Below are 21365 nucleotides of genomic sequence, written 5' to 3'. Positions count from 1 at the left end.
CAGGGCCATCTCTGTACTGGATCTATGAATTTGGATTATATGGCCCAGCCTTAGTGCAATCTCTGCGATGGGATTTATAGATTTGGGCTATATGGCACAGTCACAGGCTATCTGGAACTATGAATTTGGGCTATATGGCCCAGTGGTAGAGCCATCTCTGCAACTAGATTCATGAACTTGTTATATGGCACTGTGACAGGGTCATCTCTGCGATTGGATTTATGGATTTGAGCAATGTGACACAGTAACGATGCTATCTCTTTCACCGGATCTATGGACTTGGGTTATATGGCCAAGCGGTAGGGCCATCTCTGTGACTGGATTATGGACTTGGGCTATATGGGACAGTGACAGGGCCATATCTGCGACTGGATCTATGAATTTAGACTATATGGCCCAGCAGTAGAGCCATCTCTGCCACTGGATTCATGGATTTGGGCTATGTGGCACTGTGGTTGGGCCATCTCAGAAACTGGATTTATGGATTTCACCTATATGCCACAGTTACAGGGCTATCTCCGAGACCAGATCTATGAATTTGTGCTATATGGCCCAGCAGTAGGGCCATTCCTGCCACTGGTTTTTCGGATTTCAGCTATGTGGCACATTGCCTGGGCCATCTCTGCCACTGAATGTACGGATTTGGGCTATGTGGCCCAGAGGTTGAAGCATCTCTGCAACTAGATTTATGGCTTTTGGCTGAATGGCCCAACGGTGGGGCCATCTCTGCATCAGGATTTATAGGTTTTGGCTATATAGCCTAGCTATGAGGCTATCTCTGCAGGTAAATTTTTGGATTTGGGCTATTAGGCACAGTGACAGAGACATCTCTGCAACTGGATCTATGAATTTAGGTTATATGGCCCAGTGTTAGGGCCATCTCTGTGACTACATTAATGGATTTGGGCTATATAACACGGTGACAATGTATGTTCTCAAATGGATTTATGAATTTGTGCTACATGGCCCAGCGGTAGAGCATCTCTGCTACTGGATTTTTGGATTCGGGCTATATGGCACCGTGATGGGGCTATCTATGTGACTGGATCTATGAATTTGGGCTATATGGCCCAGCAGTGGGGCCATCTCTGCATCTGGATTTATGAATTTGGGCAGAATGGACTAGCTGCAACTGGAATTTTGGATTTGGGTTATTAGGCAGAGTGACAGGGCCATATCTGCAAATGGATCTATGAATTTTGGCTATATGGCCCAGTGATAGGGCCATCTCTGCAACTGGATTTACAGATTTGGGCTACAGAGGTACAGCGAAAGGGCCATCTTTGCAACTGGATTTGTGGATTTAAGCTATGTAGTAGAGTGAAGGGGCTGACTCCACAACTGGATTTATGGATTTGGGCTATATCGTACAGTGAAAGGGCCATCTCTGCGACTGGATTTATGGATCTAAGCTATGTGGCACAGCAACGGTGCCATCTCTATGACTGTATTTATGAATCTGGACTATATGACACAGTGAAAGGTCCATACTCACAACTGGATCCATGAATTTGTGCTATATAGCCCAGCGGTAGGGACATTTCTGCAACTGGATTTTTGTATTTGAGCTATGTGGCAAAGTGCCGGGGCCATCCCTGTGACTGGATCTACATATTTGGGTTATAGAGCCCAGGGGTAGGAGCTTTTCTGTGACTGGATTTATGGATTTTGGGTAAATGGCCAAGCGGTGGGGCCATCTCTACAACTGGATTTAAGGATTTGGGGTATAAGGCTCAGCAGTAGGGCCATCTATGAGACTGGATCTATGAATTTGGGTTATATGGTCAGGCGGCAGGCCCATCTCTGCGACTGGATCTATAAGTTTGGGTTATATGGCACAGCGGTAGGGCCATCTATGCTACTGGATCTATGAATTTGGGTTATATGGCACAGTGGTAGGGCCATCATTGTTACTGGATTTATGGATTTGGGCTTTGTGGCACAGTGGTGGGGTTATCTCTGCAGCTGTATTTATGAATCTGGGTATATGGTACGGTGACGGCCATTTCTGTGACTGAATCTATGGAATTAGTTTATATGGCGCAGCAGTATCGGGCCATCTACGTCACTGAATTTATAGATCTGGGCTATATGGCACAGTGGTGGGGCCTTCTCTGCAAATGGATTCATGAATCTGGGCTATATGGTACAGTGAAGAGGCCATATCCATGACTGAATCTATGAATTTAGGTTATATGGCACAGCGGTAGTACCAACTTTGTTATTGGATTTATGGATTTGGGCTATATGGCACAGTGGTAGGGCGATCTCTGCAATTGGATTTATGGACTTGGGGTTTATGGCCCAGGGGTGGGGCCATCTCTGCGACTGGAGTAAAGGATTTGGGCTATATACCCCAGAAGTAGGGCATCTCTCTGACTAGATTTATTGATTTTGGGGTATATAGCCCAGCAGTGCGGCCATCTCTGCAACTGGATTTAAGGATTTGTGGTATAAGGCCCAACAGTAGTTCCATATCTGCAACTGAATCAATGAATTTGGGTATTTGTCCCAGCAGTAAGGTCATCCTTGTGAGTGGATTTATGGATTTGGGCAATATGGCACAATGGTGGGGCCATCTCTGCGACTGGATTTATGAATCTGGGCAATTTGGCACAGTGACGGGGACATCTTTGCAACTGATTTTATGGATTTGGGCTATGTGGAAAGTGACGGGGCCATATCTGCAACTTGCTCTATGAATTTGAGTTATATGGCCCAGCTGTAGGACCATCTTTGCAACTGGATCTATGAATTTTGGTTATATGGCACAGCAGTAGTGCCATCTCTGCAACTGGATCTATGAGTAATGGTTATATGGCACAGCAGTAGGGCCATCTCTGCAACTGGATCTATGAATTTCGGTTATATGGCCCAGCGGTAGGGCCATCTCTGAGACTGAGATTCATGGATTTGGGCTATGTAGCACAGTGACGGGGACATCTATGCATCTGGATTTATTGATTTGGGTTATATGGCACAGTGACAGGGCCATCTCTCTACAGGATCTTTGAATTTAGGTTATATGGCCCAGCCTTAATGCCATCTCTGCGACTGGATTTATAGATCTTGGATATATGGTACAGTCACAGGGCTATCTCATAGACTGGATCTATGAATTTGGGCTATATGGCCTAGCAGTAGAGCCATCTCTGCAACTGTATTCATGGATTTGAGCAATGTGTCACAGTAACGAGGCTATCTCTTTCACTGAATTTATGGACTTGGGCTAGATGGCACAGTGACAGGGCCATCTCTGTGACTGGATCTATGAATTTGGGCTATATAGCCAAGCAGTAGAGCCATCTCTGCCACTGGATTCATGGATTTGGGTTATGTGGCACAGTGGCTAGGCCATCCCTGAAACTGGATTTATGGATTTGGCCTATAGGCCACAGTTACAGGGCCATCTCAGTGACCAGATTCATTAATTTGTGCTATATGGCCCAGCGGTAGGGCCATCTCTGCCACTGGACTTTTGGATATGAGCTATGTGGCACATTGCCTGGGCCATCTCTGCCACTGAATGTATGGACTTGGGATATATAGCTCAGGGGTAAAAGCATCCCTGCAATTGGATTTATGGCTTATGGTTAAATGACCCAGCAGTGGGGCCATCTGTGAATCAGGATATATAGAGTTTGGCTATATAGTCTGGCTGTGGGGCCATCTATGCAGCTAAATTTTTTTATTTGGGCTATTAGGCACAGTGACAGGGCCATCTCCGCGATTGGATCTGTGAATTTAGGCTATATGGCCTAGCGGTAGGGCTATCTCTGTGACTAGATTTATGGATTTGGGCTATGTGGCACAGTGACGTGGCCATCTCTACAACTGAATTTATGGCTTTGGGCTATATAGCACGGTGCTAAGGTATCTTCGCAAATGGATCTATGAACTTGTGTTATATGGACCAATTCTGCTACTGGATCTATGGATTTGGGCTATATGGCCCAGCAGTAGGAAAATCTCTGCCACTGAATTTTTGGATTTGGACTAAATGGCCCGGCGGTGGGGCCATCTCTGCATCTGGATTTATGAATTTGGGCTATATGGCTCATCGGTAGGGCCATCTCTGCAACTGGAATTTTGGATTTGGGTTATTAGGCACAGTGACAGGGCCATCTCTGTGAATTGATCTATGAATATGGGCTGTATGGCGCAGTGGTAGGGCCATCTCTGCAACTGGATTTACAGATTTGGGCTACAAAGGCACAGTGAAAGGGCCTTCTCTGCGACTGGATTTATGGATTCAAGTTATGTGGCACAGTGACGGGAGCGTCTCTGCGACTGGATTTATGGATATGGGCTATACCGTACAGTGATAAAGCCATCTCTGCGACTGGATTTATGGGTTTAAGAAATGAGGCACAGTGACGGGGCCATCTCTGTAACTGGATTTATGGATCTGGACTATATGACACAGTGAAAGGTCCATACCCACAGCTGGATCCATGAATTTGTGCTATATGGCCCAGCGGTAGGGACATGTCTGCGACTGGACTTTTGGATTTGAGCTATGTGGCACAGTGCCGGGCCATACCTATGACTGGATCTATGGATTTGGGTTATATGGCCGAGCAGTAGGATTATTTCTGCGACTGGATTTATGGATTTTGGCTAAATGCAGTATACCTTGAACTACGTGCTATAGGTTCTTTTGCAACATCTTTTCAGTTCCTGATCTCCACTACTTTCTGGCATTTACATTTCCTTCATTCTCTCTAATTTCTTCTCACCAATCTATTCTACTTCTTTCCAAAAATATAAGCTAATTAGTTACAATCTATTCAATTTATTATCGAATCTTTCGAGTCGCCTTATGAATATCAAGGAGGGTGACTGAAAGCTTAATAATCTCCGAATTTTGTTTATGTAATTTTACCTATGTAATAGACCATTTAAATCAGTACTTTTAAAGCCTCAGTAATGTACCTACGCTGAAGTAGACCATTTAAATCGAATCTGCACACACACACACACACTACCGCAAGACAATCGAGGACTACAGGCAACCATTCTCTTATAACAAATTACTCCTCATCCATTGGATTTCCTTACCAAGGAGCAAAGAAAGTAGGAAACTACTTACTCTTCTAGCACTTTCTAGATATCGGGTGTAAAAGATCCATATTATTCAGGAGGAAATTATTCTTTTATATAATTGTATTGCATAGTTCCCAGCGCAAAATGACAGTCCTAGTTTGATGTCTATTCATAGCCTAGCTGCTGATTTTATAGTTGCATGTCATCTAACATATAACGAAATATCGTGGCAAGTAAGTCAGCTAACTCTTGGTGATACTAAAATTAAGTGAATTTTCGTTACATGATGATAAAAACCTAATATAAGCGTTTTCTTTTTGCTTTTTCTTAAATCAGAACTGTAAAACTTACCAGTCTTTGGCCGAGAGGAATGTACAATAAATGATCCTGAGCTCTGGGAACCGGATGCAAAACTTGTCATCCGTCTAGCGTTTAAGTGACGACGCTGAAGATGTTCACTCAATTCTTGATCTTCTTCGTCAACTAGATTACGGTTGTATTTATAGTGCAGCTGAAATGATAAGTAAAGCTCTCATAAAGCCATTATTATTGTGGTAGATTAAAATTTTCACAAAGGCCCACTAATAATAATATTGAAAAAATTAAGGATTAAGATGAACACTATTTAAGCATGCGTGAATGATGAATTACAAGGTACAGTGCGAAAAGAATGTGGCTCGTCTTCATAAAATAAGAAAATTCACTGGCAAAACATATTGAAATTCGAATTAAAAAACAATAATGATAATATTAATAATAAACATAAAACAGCAGACAGTTTTCAGATAAACGATCGCAAAAAAATAATTTTGATATTTTCTCACGTAATTCTGCTTTGGAAATACTGAACATATTTGTATCTCGCAATATTCTAAAGAGCTCTTGAGTATCATTATCCTCCAAATTTTTATGTCTTTTCTTTATTAATACCTTTAATTCTACTGAGTAAATAACAATTCCCTTTCCCTGACATAGAATGAAATAACATTGTTCAATGCGGCAGAAGGTCACCTTATGGTTTACGAGCTATGTGACGAGCTCTTATCATTCCGAGTATTTCGTCGGCTGTAGAAACCGATGTCAGTTTTCTACCAGAGAATCCGGAGAGCTTTATTAATCAATCAGTCGCGGAATGGACGAGAACCACAGGTACCAAAAATCAAGAACCTGGGGTCCCTTTAGGAATTCCCATGAAGATTCGTATATAAACCAGTGATATCACTGATTTCCATTATTTTTTTACATACATGCATATTGATTAATCTTCCGGAAGATATATAGAAGTAAAAGTTTTCGTAATCAATTTCAGGAGTAAAATACGTTTTCAAAGTATATCTGATTCTTTTCTAACTTCCCTCAAGATCTTACTGTGACCCTCAATCCTGTTTTGTGGTATTCAACAAAAACAGAAAATCCCTGATCTTATTTTCTTTATTTTCTATGTTGACTTCATCTCCTAAAAATTATTTTTGCAACGTTAATTAACAAATGTTCTAAACATTACCAAAGGCTATATTCAAGAATAAAGAAGAATAGCATTACTAACAACTATGTTGTCCATCAACAGGTGTTTAAACAACTTGAACTAAAATATAGTTTTCTTAGAACATATGCTTTCCCAACTTCAAAAAATTTAATGTGTACTACTCGAACATGTCTCTATAATTTACCGACGAATATGATATATCCCAAACTTGTTTTTAAATGAGAGGTCGTAAAAATCAACACCAAATACTTATCTCTAGTCTGAAACCAAAAACTAATCACAAAATATCAACAATTATTGTCTGGTCGAAAATGACCTAACTTTTCAGAGTCGTACTTCCATCTTAACAAAACAAATGCTCTTATAATATACAATTACTTTTGTTTTAACTTTTACATAGATTTAATAATTATTCCGTTCTAACTATTCATTAAACATGGTTACGACACAAAACTATCCAGGCAATTAGCAAAGCATACACAACATCAACAAATCCGTGTCAATTACATACATTACAAGAGACGATGCGATGCAATGATGCGGAACCTAAGACAAGCAATATCAGGCAGCGTTGCATCTGCATGCAGGCAGTGTTAACATATGTCGTCTTGAACAAGCAATAAACAGAGATCAACACGGAGAGGGGGATATGATTAGGGAGTAGGGAGAAGGGCTTCAGGCCCCATTGTTACGCAGGTCAGATGGACTCATCTTCTTCAAAGTGACAGGCAGATGCGGCTCTATCAATATTTCATAGGAAATACAAGCGGAAGAGCGCAAGCTGTTCTTGATTGAAGGCGAAATTGAATGGAATTCCACTTCGGAAATAACATTAATAATAATAATAATAATAACAATAATAATAATAACACGATAAACATAGAAACAACATGCGCTACAACAAATACAATAACAACAGCGATGGTAATAACAATCCTTAATTTTACTAATGTTATAACAAATATATTTAAGAACAAGTTTATTTCCAACATATATATATATATATATATATATATATATATATATATATATATATATATTACATATATATATATATATATATACATATATATATATATATATATATATATATATATATATATATATATATATATATATATATATATGTGTGTGTGTGTGTGTGTGTGTGTGTGTTTGTGTGTGTGTGTATATATACATAAATATAAAACCGTAATTAAGAAAACAAAAGAACTCTACCTACACTTCATCAAAATTAATTATCTATTCCGAAATAAATCACATTAAATACTCTGAAGAATTAAAGTCAGAAAAATATCTTATTTTATACACTCACATTAGAACAACGATAAGAATTTTATTTTTCATCAATGCTATTTCAAGGTTGTTTATAAACAATGATACTACAATCGACTACATTTAGGCATAGAGTAATAAATAAGCCATCGATAATATAGACTTATACTTATTATTTAGATTTATTGATTTGGGTTATATAGCCCGGTGTTAGGCCTGTGAGGCCATTCAGCGTCCAAGTTAGCAGAGGCTGGACAGAGAGATTTAAGAAAGGAAGCAAGAAAGGAGGTCAAGTAGGAGCATATAAAGCCTATACAGCAACTGAAAGAACGAATACTGCAAAATCCCTTCACTGATGACTATTGTGGTGTGAGGTGCACTGACCGCACTACATTACCTAATTATATATATATATATATATATATATATATATATATATATATATATATATATATATATATATATATATATATATATATATATATATATATATATATATATATATATATATATATATATATATATATATATATATATATATATATATATATATCCTGCCTGCCGTTCCACAGGACTGGAGATCTAGTCCCACTCAGACTCTGGAGATTCTTGTAGTGTCTGTAACCTCACCATCCTTGTGAACTGTATGTCTACTTGATGAGTCATCAGGAACCATTCCCTGGCCCAACCTTGTCCTACTTGGGAGAAGAGGGATCTTTGGCACTTATCATATGAATATATGGTCAGTCTCTACGGCATTATCCTGCTAGGTGATTGTCACTGGCCCTTACCTCTATTAACGGGTGGCCTTCAAGCATTTAATGTCAATACTATTACGGTTGGCATGGCATATCTTATGATTCCTTTAAAACTCTGAGCTGGTTACCAGAAATTGTTATATATACGTGTGAGGGAATATCTCTCTCTCTCTCTCTCTCTCTCTCTCTCTCTCTCTCTCTCTCTCTCTCTCTCTCTCTCTCTCTCTCTCTCTCTCTCTCTCTATATATATATATATATATATATATATATATATATATATATATATATATACAAACACACAAACATATACATATATCTATATACTGTATACGCAACAAATATGTGACTGGCCAAGCTGGTAAACTCGGAATGGAATAAAAACAGTTATATAAAATATCTGAATCCATTATAACAAAAAACTGAAGAAAAACGAACATAAGTTTCTTTATGACTGGCGAGTTTTAAATATGGCGTGTGGAAATAGATGAATACTTTTATTCATTTTTTAACTGATTAATTCATTTATTCTCCCAGCGATTTGTTACCTACTACTACATTACCGAATACTTATCGTGTGCCCACTATTCAGAAATAATGAAATGGAATGGGAACACATTTCCTAATAATTAGTTAAGGATATCGTGTTGAGCTAGTGACCTAAACACAAGTCAGTGCAAGAGGCCATGCTAGCCTTAACATTTCTCTCTAAAAATGACAATCTTCATAACTTGCATAGTTGCTTGAAGGTCCTCTAGCAATGATAATGGACCACAAGAATGACCAACAAACTAACGAAAATATTATTTCCTCCTTCCTGCGACACATAATCTGGTAAGAAACTATTCAATTGTCCAAACAGAGTCTTAATAATAAAAACATAATTCAAAGAAAACTAGCAAATAATGAAAGAGCGAAATGCTGACACATATATAAATAATTTCATATCATTATAATCTCCGTTCAAAATAAATTAGGCCAAATGAAGTCTCAATGTTCTATGTGTGTGATATTCCTTAAATATCGTCATCCAACTGTACGAATTCTCCGTGAGTTTCAAAAAGACCACAAAACAACATAATTCCAAGTCTGGCATCGTGGAAATGCTCAAAACACTTCTGCGGAAAATTAAGATCACCATAAATGGAACATCTCAGTCTAAACCACGAAAACAATTAACTGCATTCACCGAAGTTTCAAAAACCGAAAATTTCTTAGAATATTTTTATCAAAACATGGAAATAAATTTAGGCTAGAGAGAGAGAGAGAGAGAGAGAGAGAGAGAGAGAGAGAGAGAGAGAGAGAGAGAGAGAGAGAGAGAGAGAGACACTTGCTTGAATAATAGCAGTAGCCTCGGAAGGGAATTAATAATGGAATATGAGCTGCTAGGGACAGCTGATAGGGTTACAGCCGGCTTTCAAATGCAATTGTAGATTGGCAACATGCAGACCAGCTTAAAGGAACAATGCATACTGTATATACGATTACCGAACAGGGACGATAATAATTCGATGCAATTACGGTAACGATCATCATTACATCTGATTAACTGGTCCAGTGGCTTTATGTGTATTTAACAAACACGTGTTTAACAAGTAAATATTTTCCTATTGCGGAATTATTTTCGTATTATTTAATTGGTCGTGAGAAAGACATTCTGTTCTGGAATTATTTTACTCAGAGAGTTCACCATCGATATAACAGAGATAAATGAAAAATCTGTAGTGACTATTGCCTTTGGTTCTCCCTGACAACCACACTCTCAGGAAAAGTCGATTACTTACACACACACACACACACACACACACACACACACATATATATATATATATATATATATATATATATATATATATATATATATATATATATATATATATATATATACATACATTGATGTTCTACCCTCTATCAGAATGGGTGGCTCCAGAATGTGTTATCCTTTTGATATTTTTTTCAATTATCTTTGGATAAATTTTATAGCAACTTTATCTCCACAATCAACTTACTGCAGGGCACTATGTTAGGGCTTAAGTCAACTAAAACCCAATGTGATTCAAGTAAAAAAAAAAGGGTATGAATCAATCCTGTTCACCAATGAATAGAACCAGAGACCTCATAATAGTTTGGGGGCACTGATTTAGGATGCGAATGCCACTTGGTTATTACCAGTTGACAAACACTCACTGATAAGAAAGGCAGATGATTTATATCACAAAACTCGCCTCATTTCTGACTCGCTTGTACCGGTATATTGAAAAATGAAAACTCGAAAATGAAAGACGGAATCTGAGCCACTTTGAAGAAACAAGAAGCACTACGGTGTGGTAGCGTGAGGGGAAAGGAATGGCCGAACACGTTAAAAGTATTCCAAGAAAGAGTGCAGCTCATTAAGTTGACGCACAATGCCAAAGAGACCAATATAACAACATATGAACACCGTCTGAGTCTCTTTCCAACCTAAGTCAGGACCTGTGTGGGTCAGGAAATAGTTACTGGCGACTTGAATAAACTGGATCATTAAACCTACAAAACGAATTAAAAAGCCAAACTCAAAGTTTTCATACAATTAATGGAATACCAATTACAATGACACTTCAGATCAATTCATGTTGAAAGTGGTGTTGTTTCTAACGAGACGAGATCTCTAGTCGTTTGCCTGATTTTATAAACTCGCTTATAAGACGTTAGAATATTTTTTATCATCGCTTCATATTCAAACAAAAAATATATCAGAATCCCTCCAAAAGCCTAATCACATATGAATGACAGGGAGAAATTTGAAAACATCTCAAATACTTTACTTACTTTACGGGTTTATTTCTCGCCCTCCATCAGACACTAAAGGTCTGTTCAGCATGCGATAAGTCCTTGTTCTTATGACCCATGTCTATTATCCTTTTTTTGCTTTCTGAGATACTCTTTCTTAAATTTAAAACTTGTGCTATAAGTACGGTTAATGTTCCATGTTGCTTAGGGAAATACTTAGGTTGAAAATTCCATAACTCAAATATTTCTAAAACAGATTTCCCTGATAGTTTACATAACTTCAAGAAACGATTAATTTTGTTGAGAATCCCCCTTCTAATTTTAACATTTCTTTTGAGGAATAAAATCTAAAAGAAAATCTACTAAATAAAATATTTTCATGTTAAATGTGGACGAGATCATGATGAAGAGTAGATGGACAGGGTTTGGGCATGCTCTTTGCACTCTCCAAGAGAGATTAGTTCACCAAACGCTCAGCTGAACTCCACAAGGCACTAGAAGAGTTGGAGGACCCACACATAAATGGCTGAGGACTATGTAGCGCGAAGTAGAAGATGAATGGAGAAGTATTGAATTAAAACCTCAAAATAGAGACGACTGGCGAAATCTACCCGAGGCCCTTTGCGTAAATAGACGTCGGAGTTGATGATGATGCAGTAACAAAACTTACAAAATCTTGAGGAAATTATTCTAAGTTAAAAAAAAAATAAAGTTTATCATAAAATCATCCATGATTTTTTTTTCTTTTTTTTTATAATTTTTGGAAATTATAAAATCATATCATATTTATTTCTTTTAAAAACTGTTCGATATTGAAAATACTAAATTATAAAATCATATGATGTTTATTTCTTTTAAAAACTGTTCGATATTGAAAATATTAGATAATAAAATCATATAATGTTTAATTTTAAAAATTGCTCGATATTGAAAATATTGAATTATAAAATCATATAATGTTTCTCCCCATTAGTCAAAATTTTATTAGGTCAAGCATTTATAGGCTGGATAATTGGTGGTGTGAAACGATTAACAAGTAGAAAGAGCAATCAGAGATTTCAGACCTCCCCAATGAAGTTTTTGGGCTCAGGCCATGTCGTCCTGATGGAAGTTCCTTTTTAGTGGCTTCCTAGGTAATATTTAACTACAGTGATATATCCCAGAGAATTTTACTAAAGGTATCTAGAATTCTAACTCCTGGCACGAGTATCCCTTGTATTATCTTATAGGGATATTGCATAAGATCAGAGGACGTATTTTTGACACGCCACATAGCTATCTACACCCCTAATAGCATTTACGCTTCAAGAGAGGAAAGCGGCAAGAATTGTAGGAGAGTCGTTATTAAGGCAACACTCCTACTCGTACTGTGATTGAGCGCCAGCACGACGCCGTGTGGCGCCATCTAGTCATTCTTTCTCGTGTAGCGTTCCTACTCGGTGTTTATCCCATGTACCTCTCGCTGTTTTGGATTGTTATTTCACAATGATGTCTTCACCAGCTTCATCTTCCTCTGGAAAGTTGAGTACTATCTTTAATTTGTATAAATGTAAGCTCTTGCCAGCTTTTTTCCTCGAAATAAGTTCGTAATTAACGTAACAAGAGCTGTTGCCCAGCCGGATGCCGTCTTGGACGCGATCGTTCTTTGCATGTACATTTAGTTAGCCAGAACGATTTTCCTGGCATATTTTGCTTTAATAACTTTTAGCTATTTAGCATTTTAGCTAGGAATTCTTATATTATGCCCTTGTTTTCGTGGATTTGGCAATTTTATTACAGAGCCCCACGAATGCTAGGCTTCCTAGCCTAGGCACCCACACACTTCATGCATGATATAACCTTCCTGGAAAAGTTTTATTAAAGCTCAGGCAATATTTTATACAATTAGAATATTACTGTATAAATTTTCCCCTTCCAAGATAGTATACGAGAGAGTTTCGGTGACCGATTCTCACTGCTCCTAGGCTACTAGCCTAGGGGCTTTAGTATACTTTCATACATGTCCCCAATTGCCCTTGTATCGTCTTTTAAGTGGAGACTGACGTCTCCTATGCCTTTTAAGTCGATACCAATCTCCTTGGGAGATTTAAGAGCAATTACTTTTCCCTCAGACTAGCCTAGGCTAACCCTAGTCAGCTTTGCCGTGAATTTTACTCAAGCAAATCTAGAATGGGGTGTTTCCGTTCCCTTCTCTCAACCACTGAGTCGGTTTTGAGTTTAGGACGGGACATCAGAGTATTTGTCTGTGAGCGGTAGCTGCCTGGCTTGGCGAACTGACTTCCTAAGTCAGGTTAGGCTATCAATGCAGGAGGCTAGACCTCCCTAGCCATCTCCTGGAGGTGTTATATGTAATGCCTTCTCCCCGTGGCCTAGCAGAGAGCTGAAGAATTGAATTCTTGCCTTGCTTAGGGTCTCCAACACTAGATTCTGCTCTTCCATTGAGACAAGCGGCTTGGGTGCCGCCTTCTCACTCAATCAGACTAATCCAATCTAGGGAATTGAATTCCCTGGCCCCTAAGGTTGTCTTCGCTCTGTATCAGAATCTTTTAGGTTAGGTAGGACCTACCAGGTACTAACTCACCTGCAGGACCCTTGCCCCTCCCCTGCTGTCCTTTAGTGATGGCCTAGCCTTCACAAATCCTGGTCATCATTCTACAATCGACCCTAAGGGAAGATTGCGGGATTGGCTCGAGTTCTCTGTCGGCCGTCGACTGAGTCAGCTGCCGGCAGGGATCCCTCTAGCTTTTAGAGTGTTCCTCAGTCCTCCCTTGGACTGCCTTCCATGGCCCCACTACTGATATTGAGGGGCTATGGTTGGATGGAAGCCCGAATATAATTCCCCCTTCCATATGAACCCTTATTCCGGATGGAGGTCTGCAAGGCTGAACCTTTGCTTCCCCTCCCATCCATGCTTTCTCTCTGTCTTACCATCTACCCTGGGCCAGCTGCCGGCACCTTAGAGCCGCCGGCAGCCAACTCGGACGACGGTCCGCCGTCAGGTTGCTCTGCCGCCGTTTGCCATGGATTACTGTTGATCGGTGACCCAACGGCAGCCGGCACATACCGGCAGGCTGCCGGCACTATGCTGACTGCCGACAGCCGGTCGACCAACTGTCTGAAGACATATCCTTTCGCCGGCCGCCGGCGGGTCCGCCTTTATAGAGGGACCCCTGGCGGCCGGCAGCGGAGCGGTTGCCGGTGGCCCGCCACCCTTTACCTAAGAAGGCAGTATACCTTCAATAACCCAGGGTAATGTCGGCGTATGCCAGCAGGCACTGCAGTACTGGCCGCGGAGTGGTCATAGTCACTGCGATATTGATTATTCCGCATGACACATACCGCTGTGCGGTCCGTGCTGTAGCCCATACATTTTTTCCAATCTACAAGGTGCTTCATGTGCAGCCTATTGTGAGACCACCACACCAAGAGAGCGATTCTCTCTGGCTTAGATAATGATCATTTTATTCAATCCCCAATATTGAACCTTAGAAGACGGTGTTAAAATTACACTTTATATCCAAAGGATATTATCTTCTCCTTTTAATTTGACTAGAATTTAGTGTTCAATATTGAAGGAGGTCATAGCAATGGGCTGGACAGGAAACACATGTGGGTGTTTTTCCTCTTTCCCTCCTAGCTTACCTATCCTAAGCTAAACAATATATATAACATTGTATGATGAAATTCTGAGATATTTCACTGAACACTCATCTGCTTTTCTTTCTTTACAGGAGGAGCATCCCGAGTGTGGGAACCATTTCTGCAAGGTCCGCAGTAAGAGCTTCTGCGGCCATGATATGTGCAGGACCCACGCACGCTGCGCAATTACAAAGGGATCTCTGAAGTATTGGGACCCCCAGGTATGTGACGTTTGTTCAAAACTGGTTACTGAGGCTTTTGATGATCAAAAGTCTACTGAGTCAAGGGATGCAGCAAGAGAGACGCTGCGAAAATGGGCCAGGGGCTTACAGAAGAACACCACTGACCCATACCTTCCTAATGAAAGGATGAGGGCTTGTTTGTTCCCTAGGGCATCTTCGGATGCAGTTATCCCTCAAGCTCAGCTTGAGATTCCCCTCGTATGGATTTCGGTAGACTATGATGTTTCTGATGCCTTGAAGGACATCCAACTGAAGGACAACATGTCGGTAGTTTCCGAGGAGACGGAACAGAGTCTTCTAGTTGAAGAGCAGGATCAGGAGACTGTTTTACCTCCTGAAGGCGACGAAGAGAAAGCCGAAATTATTTCGGTTTCATCAGCTAAGGTGGCTGAGCCTGTCAGGTCGACTTCTTCTGCCCCCCAACTAGACACGATTAGTCTTACGCTTCATTCTCTTCTGTCCATGTTCTAGGACATGGAGAAGCAATCGTCCGAGAAGGAGGCTTCACTGCGAACGGAGATGCACCAACTCGTGTCTACACGTTTAGCCCACAAGAAGCTAAACGTCAAGGATCTTCCCGGCTTTTCTGACATTAATCCTTGGAGGTATGCTGAGCACATGCCCATGTCAGGGGGGAAGATCTTCCTCTCCAACAAACTGGGCACTGTCCCAGTTGACGACGTTGAGTTTTGGCCCAGCAAGGGGGCCTACCCGGATTGTTACGTCCGCCTGAGGACGGAACCCCCCTCCAAAGAGGAAACAGAGCCGAAAGAGGTCATTATACTAGACCTCCCCAAGGCCCAGGCCTTGTTCACAAAAACCTTTTAGGAGAGTTCCTTCACTAGTTCCAAGGTGCCGACTCTCAGTAAGAAGCACCCATCTTTCATTGCTGCTTCTTCCCGTGCCTTCCCCTTTATGGAGGAAGGGTTTAAGGCAGCCTTAAAGGCAGTCGAGACAGGAAAACCTTGCCCTACACTTGAAGAGTGTAGACCCTTTTCCCTCGCCCTACCATCTGATGATGCGGACTGGAAGGACGTTTATAACACCTTCTCAGTCGGGAAGCTGGAGGCCGACATTGCCGGATGTCAGTTCGGAGAGAACCTCCCAAAGTTGTCAGACTTCCACCTGCGCAGGGAGCAGGAAACAAAGGAGAGACTTGCTGCCTCTATGTCCTTGCAAACCGGATTGGAGACGATGGCAAGCGTCCCCGACACCCCAGATATGTATATGGTCTTGGCCAAAGTGCATTTGGCAACGGTCATCAAAGACCTATATAACTTCATCAAAGCCAGACGGGCTTGCAGGGGGTTCTTGTTCCCCTCGGCTGCGGTGAGGCACGAACCAAGGAAGCTGATAGCCTCCAACATCTGGGGAAAAGACCTCTTCCCGAGTGAAGTGGTCAAAGAGGTCGTTGATAGAGCCGCAACGGAGAACAGGAATCTCCTCCATAAATGGGGCTTGTCCTCTAAGAGGAAGTCTTCTGCTGAAGAGGGTCCCCAACCAAAACGGAAGACCAAACGACCTAGAGTGCCCTCTTGCCCTCCACGACAACAACAGCTTCCCGTGGCTACGGTGCCCCAGACGGTGGCACAACCACCTACTACGTTCCAGCTGGTGCCCCAACAGGTGGCGACTCAGTCGCCTGTCTTCACCCCAGCCTTTGAAAGGCAATCGACAACCTTTTGGCCGAAGTCTCGAGGTTCCTTTCGAGGTTCCTCTAGACGCCCCTCCAGAGGCAGGGGCAACAAAGGTGGATGTGGGCAAGGAAGCAAGTCCTCCAACCAGCACTCAAAGTGAGATGCTACCGGTAGGAGGGAGACTTCTCCTCTTCCGGGGCCGCTGGACCTTCGATCCCTGGGCCCACAGCCTAATCAAGAATGGACTGGGGTGGAGTTGGAATGCAGCTCCACCAAATTTCCCTCAGTTCTTCCAACACTCAACCCCTACATTGGAAGAATATGTTCAGGAACTCCTAGACAAGAGAGTTGTAAGGAGGGCAAAGTCCATCAAGGAAGGCTGTTCTGTGTTCCGAAAAAAGACTCGGAAAAGCTCAGAGTCATTCTGGACTTATCACCACTCAACAAGTTCATAGTGAACAAGTTCAGAATGCTGACTCTTCAACACATAAGGACCCTACTGCCCAAACAGGCATACACAGTCTCCATAGACATGGTGGACGCATACTGGCATGTTCCGATCAACCGCCAAGTTTCCCCCTGCCTAGGATTCAAACTGCAAAAAAGACAATGTCTTCAGAGCCATGCCCTTCGGACTGAACATAGCCCCAAGGGTATTCACAAAGCTTGCGAACACAGTCATTCATCAACTACGCCTAAAGGGAGTTCAGGTGATTGCGTACCTGGACGACTGGCTGGTATGGGCAGCATCTGAAGAAGAATGCACTCCAAGGATGTAATCCAGCTCCTGGAACACCTAGGATTCAAGATCTACTTGGAAAAGTCTCGACTATCTCCAGCTCAGAAGTTCCAATGGCTGGGTGACCACTGGAACTTACAGTCACACTGCCTCTCCATTCCATCAAAGAAGAGGAGAGAGATAGCGGGATCTGTCAAGAGACTCTTTCAATCCGACAGGATATCAAGAAGGCAACAGGAGAGAGTGTTGGAGTCCCTCCAGTTTGCCTCAGTGACAGACCCAGTATTGAGAGCTTAATTAAAAGATGCATCAGGAGTCTGGAGAAAATACGCATCAAACGCTCAAAGAGATCTGAAAAGACCGATACCAACTCGTCTGCGATCCCTCCTCAAGGTACCCTTACAACCATCTCCACCTTCGGTCACTGTTCACATGGATGCCTCAAAGGAAGGGCGGGGAGGCCACTCTCACCATCGGAAAGTCCAAGGAACCTGGTCCTCCCTCTTCAAGACCTTCCACATCAACATTCTGGAAGCCATGGCAGCTTTTCTCTCACTGAAGAAACTGAAACTTCGCTGCTCAATCCACATCCGACTGGTACTAGACAGCGAGGTTGTAATGAGATGCCTGAATCGACAGGGCTCGAGATCGCCTCAAATCAACCAAGTGATGTTGGCCATCTTCCACCTGGTGGAGAAGAAGAGATGGCACTTATCAGCAGTCCACCTTCAAGGGTTCCGCAATGTGACGGCGGACGCTCTATCCAGGCTCAACCCGATAGATTCAGAATGGTCCCTAGACGCAAGATCATTCTTCTTCATCTTACGCAAAGACCTAGGACTGCAGATAGACCTCTTCGCAATGAGCGACAACAAGAAGCTACCCCGGTATGTAGCCCCGTACGAGGATCCTCTAGCGGAAGCAACGGATGCGATGTCCCTAGACTGGAACAGATGGTCGAAGATCTACCTGTTCCCTCCAACCAACCTTCTGCTGAAAGTCCTCAACAAACTGAGATCCTCCCAAGGAACGGCAGCAATAGTGGCTCACAAGTGGCCCAACAGCGTCTGGTTCCCCCTGATAACGGAACTACGACTGAAACTGATTCCGTTGCCGGATCCAGTTCTGACTCAGCAAGTGCAGAAGTAGACTGTCTCAGCTTCTTCACAGAAAACCCGGAACCTTCATCTCATGATTTTCTCACCTTAGCAGTCAAGAAAAGGTTCGGGATTTCAAGGGACAGTATTAACTTTTTAGAAGAATACAAGTCGAAATCAACGAGAAGACAATACGAGTCTTCCTGGAAGAAATGGGTTGCCTTTATCAAGGCAAACAAACCAAAGGAGATTTCAACGGAATTCTGTTTGTCCTTCTTCATCCATCTCCATGAACAAGGTTTAGCAGCCAACACGATGGCTACGTGTAAATCTGCCCTGACCAGACCCTTGCTGTATGCCTTCCAGGTGGACTTCTCCAATGAGATCTTTAACAAGATTCCAAAAGCCTGCGCTAGACTTCGGCCCGCAGCTCCTTTGAGCCCCATTTCATGGTCCTTGGATAAGGTTCTTCACTTAGCATCAACCTTGAACAACGAAGATTGCTCTCTGAAAGACTTGACTCAAAAGGTGATATTCTTCTTTGCACTAGCCTCAGGAGCCACAGTTAGCGAAATAGTGGCCCTTTCGAGGGATGATGGCCACATTCAGTTCACAGACTGCAGAGAACTGAACCTTTTTCCGGACCCAGCATTTCTCGCCAAGAACGAGCTGCGTCCCTGGAGAATCTGCCCTCTGAAGGAAGAAGCATCTCTATGTCCAGTAGAATGCCTAGAGGTCTATCTTCATAGAACTTCAGACTTAAGGGAGGTCAGCTTTTCAGGGAAGAAACATCAGGTTCAACATTGACCTTGAAACAACTAAGGGCAAAGATCACCTATTTTATTCGCAGAGCGGATCCAGACAGTAGACCCGCAGGTCATGATCCGAGAAAGGTTGCTTCTTCTCTAAACTTCTTCCAAAACATGTGTTTTGAGAGTCTTCGCACCTACACTGGATGGAAGTCATCCAGAATCTTCTTTAAACATTACGCGAAACAAGTACAAGAGATAAAGTACTACGTGGTGGCAGCAAGTATTGTACTAAAACCTGCCGCTTGATTTCTGCAGAGAACAGTGCACTAATTCGGACTTTTAGTGAAGGGTGTGCATGATGAACTACTACGGTGTATCATGTTTAGTGATGTGTCTAGTACATGACACTATAGACTGTTCCAAATACACAAGTGACTAAAACATAAAAGACTGACACATGTACCATGCGTATTCATATGCAAGTTCTCCTTTTGTAACAACAGAGACAATAGTGAAATATTACTATAATTCCCATAGAGTGGCTTGTGTTTCCTTTTCAGATGAAACTTTAAAATTTTTCCTGTTATTACTAATTATTATGCTTTCACACAATATTTTCAAAGAAACTTTTTATTTGATTGTATATATTACAACCCATGATTTCTATATACTGTCTGTTAATAAACACAGTTAGGAATTTTTGCGTCTCATTTCGCCCTAAAAATTCTAAAATGCAAATAAAGGGTGTCAGAGCTACTTTTTATCCTCTTATTTTTGGAAAATATTCAGAATAAATTCTATTTCTGTTCTAAGCAAACAATCATCAAATTTATATGTTATGCTATTAAGTTCAGTCCCTGGTAATGACTGACCTTACCAACCTGTTTACCTTACTGACTTTACATTTTCCTACATGAATGTTAACCTGTCTAACTTGTCTACAACGAACAAGCAGACTGAGGGAGGTGTCAGTAACCTATACATATTTGTTCCTTTCAGAATACAAACTATGTGTTTACGTATATGATGACACTAATATACAACTTGTTTGCTAGATTGTTCCTTGAACTCACAATCCTCGGGTTTCTTTCCTAGAGTCTTCCATGACTCATCCCTGTAGGGGGCAGGAAGCACTGACGTAGTCCATGATCATTTGAAAGGTGTATGACGGTAACACCAGGTGTCTCTAGGTCTAGATGACCAAGGAAAATTTATCTCGAGGTGATTGGCACTATTGAAAATCCACAGATACATTATACTCTGGTAAACTTCCATCACGATGACATGGCCTGAGCCCAAAAAACGGATTTTTAGCGAAGCGAAAAATCTATTTTTGGGTGAGGTAGCCATATCGTACTGATGGACCCACCCTCCTTTGACAAAGGATAAATGAATCCCTCCCTAATGTACTGTATCTGTAGCACCTCATTAACGATACAAAGAATGACTAGATGGCGCCACATGGCGTCGTGCTGGCGCTCAATCACAGTACGAGTAGGAGTGTTGCCTTAATAACGGCTCTCCTACAATTCTTGCCACTTTTCCCTCTCGAAGCGTAAACGCTATTAGGGGTGTAGATAGCTATGTGGCGTGTCAAGAATACGTCCTCTGATCTTATGTGATATCCCTATAAGATAATACAAGGGATACTCGCGCCAGGAGTTAGAATTCTGGATACCTTTAGTAAAATTCTCTGGAATATATCACTGTAGTTAAATATAACCTAGGAAGCTACTAAGAAGGAACTTCCATCAGGACAACATGGCTACCTCACCCAAAAATAGATTTTTCGCTTCGCTCAAAATCCGTTTTGTCAACCATTGATTCAAGTCTACGGATAAAACGTTCCCCTTTTCATGGTGACCGTGAATGAATCTATCATTTATTAAAAACCATAACAATCAGAATCTAAACGCCCGATGCCAGG

The 21365-nt window shown here is 41.5% G+C and overlaps 1 protein-coding gene across 1 annotated transcript in view; it reads right to left on the bottom strand.

Annotated features, from left to right (window-relative positions):
• LOC137649393 (probable Na(+)/H(+) antiporter nhx-9) overlaps positions 1-21365 on the bottom strand; it is a 473554-nt gene that overhangs the window by 46756 nt on the left and 405433 nt on the right. Inside the window, exon 21 of the mRNA XM_068382378.1 lies at positions 5398-5557. Coding sequence (XP_068238479.1) covers positions 5398-5557 — 160 coding nt within the window. The remainder of the gene's footprint in view (positions 1-5397; positions 5558-21365) is intronic.

This window comes from Palaemon carinicauda, chromosome 11, assembly GCF_036898095.1.
Source record: "Palaemon carinicauda isolate YSFRI2023 chromosome 11, ASM3689809v2, whole genome shotgun sequence".
Taxonomy (NCBI): Eukaryota; Metazoa; Arthropoda; class Malacostraca; order Decapoda; family Palaemonidae; genus Palaemon; species Palaemon carinicauda.
The sequence above is the reverse complement of the archived record's forward strand: the minus strand, read 5'-3'. Positions and strand labels throughout refer to the sequence as shown.